The sequence below is a fragment of the Muntiacus reevesi genome, chromosome 20, assembly GCF_963930625.1.
Source record: "Muntiacus reevesi chromosome 20, mMunRee1.1, whole genome shotgun sequence".
NCBI classification, from domain to species: domain Eukaryota; kingdom Metazoa; phylum Chordata; class Mammalia; order Artiodactyla; family Cervidae; genus Muntiacus; species Muntiacus reevesi.
In genome coordinates this window covers 14652167-14670457 of record NC_089268.1, presented here as the reverse complement: position 1 = coordinate 14670457, position 18291 = coordinate 14652167, and the positions used below count along the sequence as shown (strand labels likewise).

General features: G+C 40.7%; 1 protein-coding gene across 1 annotated transcript in view; it reads right to left on the bottom strand.

Moving 5' to 3' along the window:
* DNAH8 (dynein axonemal heavy chain 8) overlaps window positions 1-18291 on the bottom strand; it is a 315169-nt gene that overhangs the window by 91424 nt on the left and 205454 nt on the right. The window contains exons 71-75 of the mRNA XM_065912223.1: window positions 12462-12617; window positions 10596-10778; window positions 6490-6595; window positions 4398-4650; window positions 4104-4294 (exon numbers count right to left, since the gene is read on the bottom strand). Coding sequence (XP_065768295.1) covers window positions 4104-4294; window positions 4398-4650; window positions 6490-6595; window positions 10596-10778; window positions 12462-12617 — 889 coding nt within the window. The remainder of the gene's footprint in view (window positions 1-4103; window positions 4295-4397; window positions 4651-6489; window positions 6596-10595; window positions 10779-12461; window positions 12618-18291) is intronic.

Here is an 18291-nt window from a genome sequence, read left to right as displayed (position 1 = left end):
ACTGAGCCACTTCTCTGTTTCCTGAATATTCCAGGCACTAGGCATACCAAACAAGACCCCTGCTCTCACCAAGTCTAGTGGAGAACATAAGTGAATGCACTGGAACATATTTTGAAGCAAAGTGAAAGTTGCTCAGTCATATCCGACTCTTGGAGTCTCCATGGACTCTAGCTTGTCAGGCTCCTCTGTCCATGGAATTCTCCAGGCCAGAATACTGGAGTGGATAGCCATTCCCTCTCCAGGGGATCTTCCCAACCAGGGATTGAACCCCGGTCTCCTGCATTGCAGGTGGATTCTTCACCATCTGAGCCACCAGGGAAGCCCATTTTGAAAGCAAATCACCAGTTAAATGAGCACATTCACCAAGAGGTATGACTATATTTTCAGTTTCTATTGAAAAGTCCTCTATTGAATGTCTTTATTAATGTTTTATCATAATTACTCCACCTCTGTTGTTTAATTCAGATGTATAGGAAATAGTGGTTCTTGAACTTTTAAATCCTATAATCCTCTTAAAGAACTCATCAAATCCCATTTCACTTATTAACTTGGGGACAGAAACAGGGGAGGTGGCGGGTGGAGGGAATCACAGGTCTCTGCTCTCCCCTCCGGCATCTTCCTGAGAAGGTGGACGACCTGGAGGACCTTCCTGTAAGTCCATTCCCTCCGCCGTGGGGTCAGGGGCTCTGAGTACCACACCGCCTCCGGAACCTGGAAATCTTCCGACGACGCCTCCATCCCCACAGGGACTAGGTGAAAGAGGAAGCCTTACCCCAGCACCATTTCTGCTAACGCTGAGTTTACCATAGGAGAAGCAAGCCCTAGAGAAAGTCACCTGCAGATTTTAGGGATTTACTCTTCTCACGCGGGCTTCCCAGTTGGGGCTAGTTGTAAAGAACCGGCTTGCTAATGCAGGAGACATAAGAGATGAGGGTTTGATCCCTGGGTTGGGCAGATTCCCTGGAGGAGGGCATGGCAACCCACTCCAGTATTCTTGCCTGGAGAATCCCATGGACAGAGGAGCCTGGTGAGCTACAGTCCACAGGGTCACAAAGAGTCGGACATGACTGAGCAACTTAGCATGTATGCACGCAGTGCTCTAACATGGAAATAAGACATGTCCCTTTTCTTCTTGGTTGTATCCCCCCAACACACACATACACAATGATTTCATGTCATCATAAACCTCAAAGACATCGAGAGAACAGTTACATAGGTGTTTTCAACATACCATGCACCTAAACTAGCCCAAACAATCACAGCCTGTCCTGTTCCCCCCAAATATCCTGGCTCTGCCACTTACAGGCTACATAAACTTGGACAAAGAACTCAATTTCTCCCAGTACCCTCTTCTGTCAAATGTGTATAATAATAGAATCCATCAGATTGATTGCTGTGAAGATTAAATAAATTAATGTATGTAGAAAGCTAACAACCCTTGTGGCCCAAAGTAAAAGCTATATAATCAGGAGCTGTTATTTTGACATTAACTCTCTGTTTTGGAAGGCTTGGGTCCAATCCAACCTGGAAGGCCAGAGAAGACCCCCTAAGGTGTCTTTTTGTCTGTGGTTTACAACAAAAGAAAGATGATGTCTTTCTAAAATAACCAGGCAGGGGGAAAAGGTGTATCAATTACTCAACAGTGCAGGATTGCCCCTGGTAGCTGTTCCATTTTTCAAAGTATTCTGTCATTCTCAGTTGAAGAAGAAAGTCAAAGGGACCTTCCAGATATTGCAGAAAACAAGTAGGAATTAATACAAAAGGATGGTCACTCTTGGGAAATCAAACATTTCTGCTCTGATAAATAAGTCTGTTTTCTTTCCCCCTTAAGTACTGAGTTCAAAATGAAAGAAGATATCAATGATCTAAGGGTTATGTTTGTTAACTTTGTTAAAAAAAAAAGGCATTAAAAACAAAGTTCTACCATCTTTTAAAAAATAATTTGGTCAAACTGTAAGCCAGTTTAAAATTGCTACAAACGGTAGATTAAACCAGTTTTGATTTTTTAAAAACTCTCCCTGTGTGCTGTGCTGACTGTACTTCTGACAATCCACCTACCATAAAAATTCCAAATTAATCTTCTGCAGCACGGCTCTGTTCATGCACTTCCCTGCTCATAAAACATTCCATGACTCCCTATTGCCAAGTAAATTAAACTCAAATTCCTCTCACTGACTCTCCTGACGCTACAGAGTCTGGTTCTCTCTGACTCTCCCGTTTTATGAAATGGGATCACAGATGTGTTCTAGCCACAGCTCAGAGGTGTAGCCTCCTTTATTTTTTCTGTGACAAATCAAATCCCCCTCACAAATTCCCACCCCAAGTCTCGCTCTTTCTCGGTCTCCTCTGATTTAAAGACCTTCTCTCGAAGAATCTAGTCTCTTTCGGGGAATGGCCGTGGCTTGGCTGGTTGTGCTGGCCGGGGAGAGGTAGAGTGGGATGGGTTTGTGTCTTGATAGGGAAATGCTTCAGATCTACAGCCCCCCCCCATCCCCACCCCACCTCTCCCCCGGTCTTCATCTGTCTCAGTCACAGCCTGGGATCCTCCGAGCCATGACAAATCCCACCTGGGGGCATTAGGCTGTTGTCCACAGAGATTGGTACTTTGTCACTAGCTACAAAGTTCCCCTGCCCTGCAACTTCTTGATTGGAACCCCAGGCCCCACAGCTGTGCACCAGCCCTCTCTGCATTTCCATGTCCACACTCCTGCTGCCAAACCTCGGGCTTATCCATCTATCCACTACCTTCCACCATGGACTCTGTGATGCAGCGTCCATGCTGGATGTAGCTCAGGGCAGAAGGCACTTCCCTGCCCTCTCTGAATTTAGATGAGGTCATGAGTCCTCCGATAGCTAATGAAATATGAGCATGTGACTTGTGTGACCTTTAAGAGCCAGCACACAATTTGCCCTATCATGTCCCTTTTCCATAGTGATTATGGAAAGCAATTTGGATTCCTGGGTGACCATGACAAGCAAGTCAGATATGGACAGTAAAGGAGAGGTACACTTCTGCTGTGTTGAAATTCAGGGATTGTTTTTATGACCACAAAACCTGGCCTCTCCTGACTAAAACTAGGTCCCCACTCTGACACTTCTCAAACTCGCTCTCTTTCAACCATCGTGACCAGAAATCTCTGCACAGACCAGAACTCTCAGGCTAATTTCTGACCCGCTCTTGGCTCTTACACCAAGTCCTCTGCCATTTTACTTTCATGATCTCTCCTATCTGTCTCTCTTTATATTCCCATTGTCTTTACCCTAGGATGGGAATGCATTTCTTGTGGTTGGGAAAATTTTAACAGACTCCCTTGAACTTCATTAATCCTACACTTCTCTGCCAGAGTCACCTTCCTAAAGAACAATAAAAGGATCACAAATGCCACTTTCTTCTTTGGGGGGAGAAGGGCAGCCAGAAAATTATTTACTAAACGACTTACCAAAGAGCAAAAAAAAAAAAAAAAAAAAGAAAAAGAAAGAAAAGAAAAGATAGGAGCATTTTCCCATGTATCAGATAACCTGGAAAACTCCACAGCTTAACCTGCAAAGGCAAATTTTCCAAGGAGCTTTTTATGATCTCACTAACCACATGCAATCACTCCCTTCTTTTAGACAGAATACTTTGTTTAACTGAATTGAATGAAAATACCACTCTTTTCTCTCCTTAATCATACTTTTAACGTGGAGATAAACAATGTATAGGATTCACTTTAAATATGAAATACAAGTGTGCTTTCTTTTTAAATTTACACTCTATAAACATCATTATAATCCTTTGCTTAAGGAATTGCTCTCTTGCAGTAGAAAGCTCACCCCCCGAATCACTATTTCCCCTTTTGGCATTTGAATGTCCTAATCCTAAGCAACAAAGCTCAAACTTAATTTAATGACATAACTAAAAATCGCAGAGTTAACACAGACCTGAAATAAGTCATCTTGAGTAACCAGAGCAAAATGAATAGAAATCAGGGGGGAAAAAATGAACTTCACTTCCAATAGAACGTAATTCCTCTGTGTATTATAAGAATGGGTCTACAGGACATCAAACAGCATATCAAAAGCAATCTCCATTACATAGTACATCCACATCCCAAGCCCTTCACCTTTAATGAGAGCCTGAAACTCTCTGTGCTTCACAGTTCCTCTCTGAAGATCGATCTTTAAGGTCATGAGGAGTACAAAGAGGAACTTGTGGTTCTCGTACAAGCCTCTGACAGAATATGTAAAAACCTCGTAGGTCAGATATTCAATAATATTTGTAATTCTCTTTTGAGGCAGTGGAGACTTCTCAGACCTGCAATATGTTTTAAAAATCAAAGAGGTAAAAATCTATTTCTAAGAGAGTAGCAATACACACAAAATTTGCGGGGGGAGGTAGTTAGGTAGTGAGGCCCCACCTGGCCATGGACTGGTCAAATAATTTCAAGAACTGGGCCAGCGAGGTCTGGTACATGATGTTGACCATGCTCATCTCTGTGATGAGGAAGTAGAGGATACTGCCACGGGTGGCTGCGGGCCGGAACTCCTCCTGGGCAGTGTTAATCTTGACCTCCGTTTCTGCAGCTACGTGTAGTTTTTCACTGACTTCAGCGGCTGTTAGCTTGGTGGTGCGGAGGACACCAATGAGAGATTCATCATCTACCAAGGAACCTGAAAACCAAAGAGGAAAGCCGGGGAATGCAAGATGGGAAATTCGCAAAGCGAGATGCATCACTTCTCTAATCATCCCGTTAGTTTTCAACTTGACTTCTTCAAAGCCCACAGGGTGCAAGGGTGAATCTTGAGACGTAGAAAGGCTTCTAGTCCAGCTATCTATCCGAGGCTTCAATCCGTTCTAAACATTCCGACCTAGGGGTTATCCAGTTCTGCCTGAAAATGTGCAAAAGGCAGTTCTCAAGATAGCCCACATGTCTGTTCTTCAAATGTCTAAAGAAAACTCATGTCTCCCTCCATCCCAGTGGTTTCAGCTGTTCCTTATGTGACGGCGCTGCTGCCTCATTTATCATCTTGATGGGTCCCCTCATGGCATTATGGGCTTTTCCATCCCATTTGTCTCACAGCGCAGACTGACCCAAACATTACCCACCAGCTTACAGGTGAATTGTACACTTTCTACTCCTGCTTTAGTCCAACAGTCCTTGACACTGAGAACTCTGGTTGTTCTATGTCTCTAATAAGTTAGGAGATAGTGGAAGTGTCTGACCAGGAAGAAAAATGTTGATTTTAGTTTTTAGTTTTACCCTTCTTAAGAGACATAAACATGTCTATGACAATAAACTCAGTTTTAAGATACAGAAAGATGTTCTGGATGTGCTGAGCTAACAGTCAGGATACCTTCAGAGAGAGACGCTCTGGCCCACCTGGGAGCTGGTGGATGCTACTGGAAGGGGCTGAGATGCTCTCATGGGCATGTTAGGTCTGCGAGAGAAATCCGAATCATGACTAACCTCACAGGAAAGAGGTCTTGATCCAGTACGCTCTTGGCTGGATCAGGGGAGGAACCCTCAGTCAGTCCTTGCTGGTAATATTTACAATGCCCAGAGGTATCCATCCAAATGGCTGGCACAAGTCACAAACCAAGAGACAGGCAACTTTATCAGCACAAGTAATGCAATTAAGGCAGATGAAAGACCTTTGCCATGAAGCCACCTTAAAGCGCTAGAGGCTGTTGTGAAAGTGACACTTAATGTACTTCTGGGAGGTTAAGTTTTCCTTTTTTTAAAAAAATATATATATCCAGGAGTTAAGGTGCTTCTGGAAAGCATTCATTTGTTGTTGTTGTTCAGTCGCTAAGTCTCGTCCGACTCTTTGTGACTCCGTGAACTGCAGCACACGGGGCTTCCCTGTCCTTCACTATCTCCCAGAGTTTGCTCAAACTCACGTGCATTGAGTTGAAGTATTTATTATTAGTTTGCTAATGAACAATAGAATTTAGGTTGCTGTATTTTGCCTATTACAGTATCTCCCCAAATCAGGGGTTGGGACGATGACCTGACTGGCCGGCGGTGAACTATCCCAGCTTCTACGTGGGAGGTCCAGTCAAGTCAAGAGTGACTGAGCGCTGGCTGCTCAAGTGTCTCTGACAAGACTACACACATCAAAACCCGTTGTGGCCACAGCATTTCAAGACCAAATGAAAGAATTGATCTAAAAACACACAAAAAAAGATCGAGCACGTTAGTTTCCTTCGGGCAAGCAAATTAGCCTATTATGAGTTACCTAGCTGTATTGGGAGCCCTTATTTTCCTCAGGAGAGAGCAATTATATCAAGAAAACTGTGTTATTATCAAATGCTCAGATGCCGGTTGCTAATTTAAAAATCAGATTCCCCGCAGTCTCTCTGTAATATCTAGATGGAAATTGCCTCGCTTGTTTTTGCATTGACAACTCAACTGTTTCCTGACATCTATAATCATGAGGGTATTGAAAAGAGGGTACAAGAAATCTATCCACAATCCATTATGTGATTATTTCTTAATAACACAATACCTTTTGTAGCACTTAATTTGTAGAGGAGGTTATCTTCAAGTTCTTTCATCTTCCGCTTATTAAAAGTCACATCCTCCAAAAGTTTAACCCTCTCAGACTCTAACTCCTGTTATTTAAAAAAAACAAACAAAAAATATCATCAGAACTGTAATTACCAGTTATTATGGCAAATCCAACTTACTAGTGTTTATTATTCATTCTTAAAAGTTTAAACAAAAATACCACTGAAACGACACTATCGTTAGTCAAATCTGTATTTTTGTTTCTCTCGACCATTAAAAAAAAATTATGCCCACTAGCATTAAGTTTCCATAGCTTGTACATTGGTATGCATGGGATAACTCTGCTAAAATAATTCTGTCCAGGCTTTTTCCACCACTACCTTTATTTAAATTAGAGTGTCCCATTCTCTTGGCCCTGTTCCCAACATACCGCCCTCAGTGAGAAATGCTAACTATATTTGCAGTCAGAAGGGACAGAAACAAAGAGGCATTAAAACCAAGAAATGAATAAAATACTTAAGTTGATCGGAGCTTCTGAGTTAGGACCTGACTACAGGAACACCAGGTACTTGACGTGACATAGTCAGTTGCCAATATAAATCCACTTTCCATTGTTTTGCATCTCCTTCTACCAGAAGGGCTAAATTAGATATTCGGAGGGTATATTTTTTTCCTACATAAGTGATGCATTCTTAAAATTATACTTTGAAAAAATTTTTTTCAAACTTTCAGAAAAGTTACATGACTGGTACCATGAACTCTCATACACCTTTCACCTAGATTCATCAAATAACATTTGGCTTTACCATTATTTCTCTTTATAATACTTATTATTACTGCTGAACTGTGTGCATGTGTCATCATCCTTCACCTTTAAAAACTGAAACATATCTCCTAGGAAACAGGACACTCTCTTATACAACCATAGTGCAATTTTCAAATTCAGAAAATGTAACATGACTACAATACTCATGCTAAATATAGAGTAAATTAAATTGTCTCAAAAGCATTCTTCACAGCATTCTTTTTTGATCTCACACGGAACCACACTGTACTTAGAACTGCATTTAAAATGTGTTTTTAAACTACTTATTTGAGAAAGTTTCTCAAAAAACTTTCAGAAATTCTTCCTAAATCAATTTGTCAATGAAAACCCACAGCATGGCATTCATCGGTACATCTACTATGGCTTGCATCATAACTTATGTGTAGGCTATATCCCTCTAACTAGATTCTGAGCATCTAGAGGGCAGGAATGTGTCCCCCTAAATTCATTTTTTTAAAGAGATGTATTTGTTTACTTTTGGTTGCCCTGGGTTTTTGTTGCTGTGGGTGGGCTTTCTCTAGTTGTGGAAAGAGGGGGCTCCTCTTTGTTGCGTGTGCGGGCTTCTCTTTCCGGCAGCTTCTCTCATTGTAGAGCATGGGCTCCAGGGCGCACACGCTTCAGGTGCGGCTCCAGGCCCCAGAGTGCTGGCTCGCTAGCTGCAGTGCACAGGTTTTTGTGGTACACGGGCTTAGTTGTCACTTGGCATGTGGGAATCTTCCCAGAACAGTGGTCGAACCCATGCCCTCTGCATTGGCCGGTGGATTCTTAACCACTAGACCACAAGGGATACTCCCTCCTACTCATTTATTTTTCAAAATGCAGCAAAGAGTCAGACACGACTAAGCAACTGAGCACAGTTGTTAGCAGAGACAGGCCTAATACCCTTGTCCTCTAACTCCCATGCTAGTGTTTACTGTCATTGTACTAGTGGTTTGGGAGTATTTGATGGGTTAGTGGTAAGATCATGGCTGTACGGGCAGTGAAGTGAAGTGTGAGTCACTCAGCTGTGTCTGACTCTTTGTGACCCCATGGACTGTAGCCCACCAGGTTCCTCACCCATGGGATTTTTCAGACAAGAATACTGGAGTGGGTAGCCATTCCCTTCTCTGGGGAATCTTCCCAACCCAGGGATCAAACCCAGGTCTCCCACATTGCAGGTGGATTCTTTATCATCTGAGCCACAAGGGAAGCCCAAGGGGAATAAATAATGAATAGTCTGCATTAAAGCAGTCACCCCCTGGGTGGCAGTATAGGAATATGTGGACAAGATGTAATCTTGTTAGCATCCTTTTCAGTGTGATATGGAAAAACAAGCACTGTGGTACAGTGGACACTTGTGAGTTTACAGCATGACCTGTAAGTAGAGCTTGTCTACGAGGCTTGGCAGGGTGGGAAGTCCATGTGCTCTTATGGGTTAAGACCTTATTCTCCCTGGTCTCCATTTGCTCATCTGTAAAGATGGGGGTATAAGAGCAGGATTGTTAGGAAGGTTAAACATCACAGTCATGAGAGTCCATGGACCAGTCTTGTAACTTTTCTGGAAGTTTGAAAAATTGTTTTCAAAGTGTAATTTTAAGAATTCTTATTCGTATAGGAAAAAAAAAAAAAAACCCTCTGAACATTGCAGACTAAGTGTTTTTTCCAGCAAGGTTGGTATAAGTACCTAAGCACCTCTCTTGAAGAGGAAGCTCAACCCTAGAGGAGTGGGTGTAGGGTGCTCCGGGGATGAGGAGTGTACCCTAGACAGCAGTATGGCCTGCCTTAAGAAGTTAGCGAAGCTTGCATTGGGGATCTAAACCAATGAGGCAACATCTCAGAACAGACCAACAGCACCAGGTAGACCAAGAAGGAAGGACTGATTTTCAATAGTTGAGACCATGTGGCCTTTTGTTTGTTTGTTTGTTTGTTTTCATTTATTTATATTAGTTGGAAGCTAATTACTTTATAACATTGTAGTGGTTTTTGCCATACATTGATATGAATCAGCCTGGCCTTAAGAGGTGATAGAGGCAGTGAAATGAGGGGCCTATGCTCTCTGCCAGACTCTAGAAGTGAGAGAGTTCCATTTCTGGATTGCATAAACCCTGGGCTGTTTTTTTGGAAACTAAGATCACACAGCTAATGAGAGTGGAAACTGGGACTGGCCCCTTTCACCCCACGACACTGGCTGTCTTTCAAGGGCTTGCCCCAAGTCGGCCATTTCTTATTAACCAGGTGGGATTTTACTTCTCATTTTACTGAGCCCTCTGTTTTCTTGGTGTCAGTATCTTTCCCTTTTTGAATCTTTCCTTTTGTATCTGTTGCCATCTGTTCACGTCTCTTCTTTTCCACCATTCTTTTTCTCGCCCTCCCATTACTATTTCTAACCTGGCCTTCTCCTTGAATTCTTAATACTAAAATTAGTTGTGCTATGCTATGTGCTAAGTGTCTTTCAGTCGTGTCCAACTCTTTGCGTGTCCAACCCCACGGACCATAGCCCACCCGGCTCCTCTGTCCATGGGATTCTCCAGACAAGAATACTGGTGTAGGTTGCCATTTCCTCATCCTGGGGATCTTCCCGATCCAGGGATCAAACCCATGTCTCTTATGTCTCCTGCATTGGCAGGCACCTAGGAAGCCCTTAAAATTAGTTATATTTAAGCAAAATATATAAAATTATATCTTATTTATAACATTTAAGGTTTTCTGAGCTTTATCTTAAAACTTAGTTTATCAGGCCCTTAAAATTTTCCAGCTTTAAGTTGCTCTTTGTTTTATTAGAACTGTCAATTATACTTAATTTCTCTGCTTCAGTATAAATTTTATTTAATTAAAATAAAAGTAAGGCTCCCTACATCATTAGATTATTAGAGTGTGGTAGTATCAACTATAGCCAAGTATATCAATTACTATTGCAGTGTAATAGTTAAAACTACTACTAATACTCATCCAGAGCAATTTCTTTTTCTTCAGGATCATCATTTCATTGAATTTTTCAGGTGAAACTCAAGATTATTCATCTATAGGGCTGTAGATATGAAAGTCAATATACCCAAAGCCTTAAAGTCAGAAGTAGAGAGTGGTGTGTGTGTGCACATGTCCTTTCAGGGATCAGAAAAGAGGTGAGTTGCATGATTTCTCAATAAGACTTGAGACTACAAAACAAATATTTATGCTAGCATAGGTAAATGTGATTTGCTTCATCTTTTCCTTTCCATATATTCAACAATTTCCTAATACATTAAAACATTATTATAATTTATTATAAGTAGAAGTTCTTTACCTTGAGGAATTATTACCTGTTTCTCTGTTAGAATTACCCTCCTCAGTAACTGGTTCTCAAGTCCTTTCATGGTAACAGTGAAATCAATGACTGACGTTTTAGCATTGATCTCAGGGGTAAAGGCAGGGTTTGGTAACTTTGTCGTAATATAAAGTTTAAATGTATCCATGACATCACATTCCTTATCGCCAACTTTCACCTACATCAATTCAAATATTAAATTACATACAGCTTAAAGGGCAGACAAGGAATTTGGGTTCAATTTAGGAGGGAATTTACCAAAGGTCAATGCAGTGAAACTTGAATGAATTACAAAAACCAGTTGTAAAATTTTAATCACTGAACTTATATGATAAATCATATTCTCTTAGAATAATTTAAACTTGTGGTTTAAATTCTCTTCCTGCCTGAAGATGATTTTAGCCATGACACCAAGAAAATTAAATGAAAAATTTATCCAAAACGAATGTTGAATAAAGCAGTGGTCCCCAACCTTTTTTGGTACCAGGGACTGGTTTCGTGAAGGACAGTTTCTCCATGTACTGGGGGAGGGGGGTGGTTTCAGAATGACTGAGGCACGTTACATTTATTGTGCACTTTATTTCCATTATTATCACATTGGCTCCTCCTCAGATCATCAGGCATTAGATCCCAGAGGTTGGGGGCCCCTGGAATAAAGGAAAACTCAGACTTGTCTAAGATTTGACTGCTTTTCTCCACCTGAGGAAATTTCCTACTACAGAAATTTGTTGTGTTTATAAGAAGTGCTATTTCTTTTTGCATTTCACAGTCATATCTCAAGTACATTTGACAAGAGAAAAGGTTAATGAAACTTTGGCATTTTTTTCCTCAGAAAGATAAACATAACATATCTTAAACATAACATATCTTATAAACATAACTTATCTTAAACATAACAATTTTCAGTGTATCAAAAACAACTGGGTTTGCTATCTAAAATTCAGGTGAATATTCTAAAATTTCAAATGACTTAAATTTTTAATTAATATTAATCTTGCATGTGAGTGAAAACCACATCACTAAGGCACTAATTCTCAGGCATCACGGCCTTCACATTGCAGGTAAGAATCTGGGTCTTTTAAAAGCCCTTTCAGGAATGGACGTACTAAAACTTCCTTTGGCATATTAAATATGGCATAGGAAAGAATTCACATTATGAAGAACATTCCTCTAAATAAATCTCTTTATTTAACAAGAAAATTGGCATTCTTATTCACTGATATTCATGAAATTAAGTTATTCAGAGCAAAAAATTCTCGATCAGAAATGCTGTCATTCAGTAAAACCAAAGAAAACTAAAAGTAAAGAACGAAACCTATTAAAAAAGAAACACTTGTATTGAAAACAATTCATGTTATCACCAGTCATCAAAAACAATATTCTACTGCTTCCAGCAAAGTTTGTGAGTTTGAATTGAAAGTTAATAGAGAAATAAAATCAATGTCCCTAGACTTCATTAAAAATGCCATTTTATTCAGTGAGGAAACACAGGTTTTACTGTACAGTATACATGGTTTGGAAACTACTTTTCTCAGAGCTGCTAAAATATACACATTTTGTGTGTAACAATAATAATAATAATCACCAGACACCTTTCCTTCATATCTTGTTTAGTTTCAGATAAATGGCTATTGTTAGCAAGATACTGTTCTCCCCGCTGTATATATATACATGTATATATATATATATATATATATGTATATATATATATATATATATATAATATTTTAAGGAAAACACTGAATATGAGTTTGGAAATAATTCTTTCAGCATACTACCACCTGAAGAAAACTGCCTTCGCTGCTGTGCTCAAAAAGATAAGTAGATGTCACCATTGCTCTTTTCTTTTTTCAAAGCTCACCTTGAAAGTGGTGCCTGATTTAATAAAATTCTTTTCTAATACATTATCCAGGGCTGGATCCAGCTCTTCACGGATGTCTTCAATAAGAAGGGGTCGGCCCAAGGAAAGACTGTCCTCCAGGTGTGTGCGGAAATATTTATGGTTCAGAGAGGTTACCTAAAAATAAAGAGTTTGTTGCTGCAGAAGTGTTACAAAGAATGTGACTGTTCCTGAATAGAAACCAGAGATATTTGGGCAAGGGACTAAGAATTCTAAGGACTGTACAGGAAGCCTTAATTATAAATATAAAAGTAACAAACAGAACATAATTTTCAAAACTTGGGGGGTCATGACTTTGTGGAAGCCCTGGGTGTGTAGTGGGGGGTCTCTCCGAATGAAAGAGAGGCAAATGTCATTCCTTAGTTGAAAGTCAAAGCTCTGCTCTGGCAGGTGGAAGAGAGGTAATCAAGGATTAACCCTTTAAACTTACATAGCTACAATCATTCAAAGAAAGCAAACTAACTTGCATTTTTGTGATACTCACTTATCTTCTCAGGACAACTATGAGATGAATAAGTGATTTTTTAAAAAGCATAGGGATGTCAGAGATGACATACTGAATCAACCTAAGGTTCATCCATATATTCTGTCTCTAACAGTAGCATAACATAAGAATATGGTATTTTGCATAAAATCAACCTAAAAGACTATACTTTTTAAAAATATTCTTACATTAAAATAAATTAGGATTTTGAATGTCTGGTGGGGTTCTCCATTTTTAGATCAATGTTCGTTATTAGTTAAAACACACCAACTGGGCTAGTTGATTTTTGCCTTAGTCAACTGACTTGGAACTCTTTACTTCTCCACTGATCTCTCCCTCTGCCTAAGTGTGAGGATTCCCAAAGGTTCAGTCCTCAACTCTCCACCTTCTTATCCTCTATTCTCTGAATTCAACTATTGCCTTTATGCTACTGAGGGTGCTGATCTTAAGATACAGGAGAGGACTTCCCTGGTGGTCCAGTGGTTAAGACACTGGACTTCCACAGCAGGGGCACGGATTCTATTCATGGACTAAGAACTAAGAATTTAGATAGACAGTAATGACAACCCTATATGCAAGACAGCAAAAGAGACACAGATGGAAAGAACAGACTTTTGGACTCTGTGGGAGAAGGCCAGGGTGGGACAATATGAAAGAATAGCACTGAAACATGTATATTACCATATGTAAAATATATGACCAGTGCAGGTTCAATGCTTGAAGTAGGGCATCAAAGTTGGTGCTCTGGGACAACCCAGATGTATGGGGTTGGGAGGAAGGTAGGAGTGGGGTTCAGGATGGTGGGACACATGTACACCCACGGCTGATTCATGTCAGTGTATGGCAAAAACCACCACAACATTGTAAAGTAATCAGCTTCTAATTAAAATAAATTTTAAAAAAAGATCCTTCATGTCACAAGCAGCCAAATAAACAGAAGAAAACAATTAAAACTAAAAAAAAAATGAAAAAGGAAGATCTACTGAGACATCAGGTGATTAGGAGGGTGAAATTTAAAAATATTATCTCTCATTTGCAATGAAAAAAGGTGTGGAATTGAAAAATAAGTCTATCTTTGTCTTGTTTTGATCAAAACAGAAATAACTAAAAACAGAAAATCTTGCACACGATAGAACTTTTTCCCCTAGATGGATAGCTTTATTTATATAAATGATGTGCTGTGCAAGACCTTACTATGAGTTGATAAGGTAAATGAATCCAAACAAAGAGCTTTAACTAGCTTATCTAAATAAGATGAAATAAGGTCCCAAGAAGACTGAATGTAATTGTCCTGCTCTAGTCCCCCAAGAAGCAAACTCTGTTTTTGAGATGTCTTTCCCAAGTGTGATGGTTAATTTTATGTGTCAACTTGACTGGACTAAGGAATGCCCAGATAGCTGGCACGCATTATTTCAAGGTGTGTTTGTGAGGTTGTTTCTGGAAGAGATTAGCATTTGAGTCGACAATCTGAATAAAGATTATGGCCCATGTAGGTGGGCATTGTCCAATCCATTAAGAACCTGAACAGAACAGAAAGCTGGAGGAAGTGCCAATTTGTTCTCTGCATAGGTTAGGACATCCATCTTCTCCTGCCCTTGGACATCAGCTCCTGACCCTGGGGACTTCAGACTGGGACTGGGACTGACCCCACTGGCTCCCATGGTTCTCAGGCCTTCAGAGTTTGGACTGGAATGACACCACCAGCTTTCCTGGGGCTCCAGCCTATAGACAGCAGATCGGGGACTTCTCAACCTTCATAATTCCATGAGCCGCCCCTTCATAATAAGTCTCTTTCTATGTATCTGTACCTGGATATCCTTTCGGTTCTGTTTCTCTGTAAAACCCTGACTAATATACCAATTAAAGAAATAATTTTCAAATTGTTGATTTGTTAAATCACCTTTTAACCACCTTTAATATTTTTGTAAACTTGAAGTAATATCTTGGAGTCATAGTTTCGGGTTGGAGTCACTCGATTTTTCTCATGGAGGAATACTGTGTGGCGGCCACCATGAAAGCCTGTATCACCCGCACAGACACTCTGGAACTAGGTCTTTACTCAGTGAATTCTTCACAGGGGAATTAAGCAAATACATTCTTTATTCAGAAGTCAGAGCTATAGGTGCTGGAGATGGCTTTGAAGATGACCTTGACAAAGCTGCCAAGGTGAAATGCAGCCCTGGACATGCCAAATATGTTTTGTTTTTCATTTATAAAGTGTTCCATTTTTCATTTTGCCTTCCTTACCGAGCACAGAAATGATGGTTTTGTTTCATTTTCTTTTCATTTATGTGTGTTTTTGCATGTGCTTATCCACATACTCAGAAAAATACTATGCTGTCTGAGTAAAAAAGATGCAGTTCAATTTATATACATCCCAGCAGTTGATGGTTTTTAAAATAAGAAATATCTCTGATATATTTCTCTTACTTCCTCAGGAAGTTTTCTTGGGATGAGGCTGCATCAGGAAGGACATGGCTGAAGACTATCAATGAATTAAATGGAGAAATAAAGCCACAATCAGAAAAAATAAGACTAAGATGAGCAGGGAGATTGACAGCCAGGGGAGGCAAGAGGAGTGAGGACCGGAGCAAGGAACAAGTTACAGCTGAGCTGGGTCCAGGGCACTGAGTTCAGGAGAAGGAACACTCCGGTACACGCCAGCATGCACTTCTGTGTATACAGCTCCTCAGAAGCTACATTCCCATCAACCCCACTTTCCTTAACTCTTCCCCTCCACTTATACTCTCTGATCTTTGCCAGGATTTTTCTGAGTTTTCTAAGTCAACACAGATTGGAGTCTTAATAAGGTGAGAGAATCTTGAGGGTGCTCCAGAGCAATAGGCAATGTCTCCATGACTGCAAAGTGTTGATCTCAGAAGGAAATCTTTCACTATTTCACCACTAAATGTGGTGTTTCTTGTAGGCTTTTTGTAAATACTCTATCTGATTAAGGAAGGGTCCTCTTAATCTTGGGCTTCCCTGGGGGCTCAGATGGTAAAGAATCTGCCTGCAACACAGGAGACCCAGGTTTGATCTGGAAGATCCCCTGGAGAAGGAAATGGCTACCCACTCCAGTATTCTGGCCTGGAGAATTCCATGAACAGAGGAGCCTGGTGGGCTCCTGTCCATGGGGTCACAAAAAGTTGGACATAACTGAGTGACTAACTCTTCCTCCTAATCTCAGTTTGCTAGAAGTTTTGATTTTACCAACTACTTTTTCTGCATTTATCAAGATGACCACATGATTTTTTCTGGGTTGGTTTTATTTTTTCTGTAATTATTACACACTTTAATTCATTTAATTCAATAAATGCACAAAATATAAAGATGGCATAAAACCATAAATCTAACAAGAAGTTTATGGAGTTGTTGTTGTTGTTCAGTTGCCCAGTCATATCCAACTCTTCATGGCCCCATGGACTGCAGAACACCAGGCCTCCCTGTAACTCACCATCTCTGGGAGTTTGCCCAAGTTTATAGTATAAGTGAAAGTCACTCAGTCATGTCCGACTCTTTGCAACCCCATGGACTGTAGTCCCTGAAATTCTCCAGGTCAGAATACTGGAGGGGGTTAGTTGTTCCCTTCTCCAGGGGATCTTCTCAACCCAGGGATCAAACCCAGGTCTCCTGCATTGCAGGTGAATTCTTTACCAGCTGAGCCACCAGGGAAACCCAAGAATACTGGAGTGGGTAGACTATCCCTTCTCCAGTGGATCTTTCTGACCCAGGAATCAAACTGGGATCTCCTGCATTGCAGGTGGATTCTTTACCAGTTGAGCTACCAAGGAAGTCCAGTTTATAATATAGTAGAGATAAAAGACAAATATGCAAAGAACAGTAATTTAAAGCATACTTCTAGTCCACAATAGAAACACAAGGTGTGTGAGGCATCAGGACAGGCTATATGAAGCTGTGGATTCAGGCAAGTCTGGTGAAAGGTAGTATTGGATGTGGACTCTGAATAATGCTCAAGACTTTCATCTTGGATATAAGTAAAGTGGGCAGTTGGGTGGAGGAAACATTCTGGTTAGTATAATAGACATACTACAAGCAAAACTTTGGGTCCATAAGGCTTGGAACTTGGAACAACATCAAGGAAACAAAGAATAGTTCATATTGTAATATTGAATTTAAATATCAATGTCACAGGATCCTCAAAGGAGCCAGGAATGTTGAAATCCTGCCCATGTCTACCTCTACCTTAAGATTAACACCTTGGTAGACTCTAACTCCAATGCTGAACTCCAGAGTATGAGCAAGTACCTGAGTTAGGCTGGAGCAAGTGACTTTAAACTGAGGAATCACAAGTCCTGTGCTTGTCATTTTCCTGTAAGCACAATCTCAGGGCCCAGAATAAAAGCCTCATCCTATATGAGCAAAAGCAATACAGCCAGGGAAATGGACAGAGAGAAAGAAAGGGAGATCAAGAAAGATCACAAAAGAGAGAAAATAATCAGGGCCAAGACTTCCCTGGTGGTCCACTGGCCAAGACTCCCTGCTCCCAAAGCAGGGGGCCGGGGTTCGATTCCTGTTCAGGTAACTAGATCTCACACGATGCAACCAAGAGTTCACATCAGTTCAGTTCAGTTCATTTCACTCGCTCAGTCATGTCCGACTCTTTGCGACCCCATGAACCACAGCACGCCAGGCCTCCCTGTCCATCACCAACTCCCAGAGTCCACCCAAACCCATGTCCATCGAGTCGATGATGCCATCCAACCATCTCATCCTCTGTTGTGTCCTTCTCCTCCTGCCCTCAATCTTTCCCAGCATCAGGGTCTTTTCCAATAAGTCAGCTCTTCGCATCAGGTGGCCAAAGTATTGGAGTTTCAGCTTCAGCATCAGTCCTTCCAATGAACACCCAGGACTAATCTCCTTTAGGATGGACTGGTTGGATCTCCTTGCAGTCCAAGGGACTCTCAAGAGTCTTCTCCAACACCACAGTTCAAAAGCATCAATTCTTTGGCGCTCAGCTTTCTTTATAGTCCAACTCTCAAATCCATACATGACCACTGGAAAAACCACAGCTTTGACTAGACGGACCTTTGTTGGCAAAGTAATGTCTCTGCTTTTTACTGCAACTAAAAAGACCTCTCGTGTCACAACTAACACCCAGGGCAGTTAAATAAATAAATAAATATTTTTAAAAAGCAAATAATCAGAGCCTTTGCCCCAAATCACTGTCACAAAACTCAAAGGTGTGAATTAGCAAACAACTATCATAGAGATGACAATTTAATGACTGAAAGATTCAACTGGAACTGTGGGAAAACTTCATGATTTCAAGATTACTTTCCCACCCAC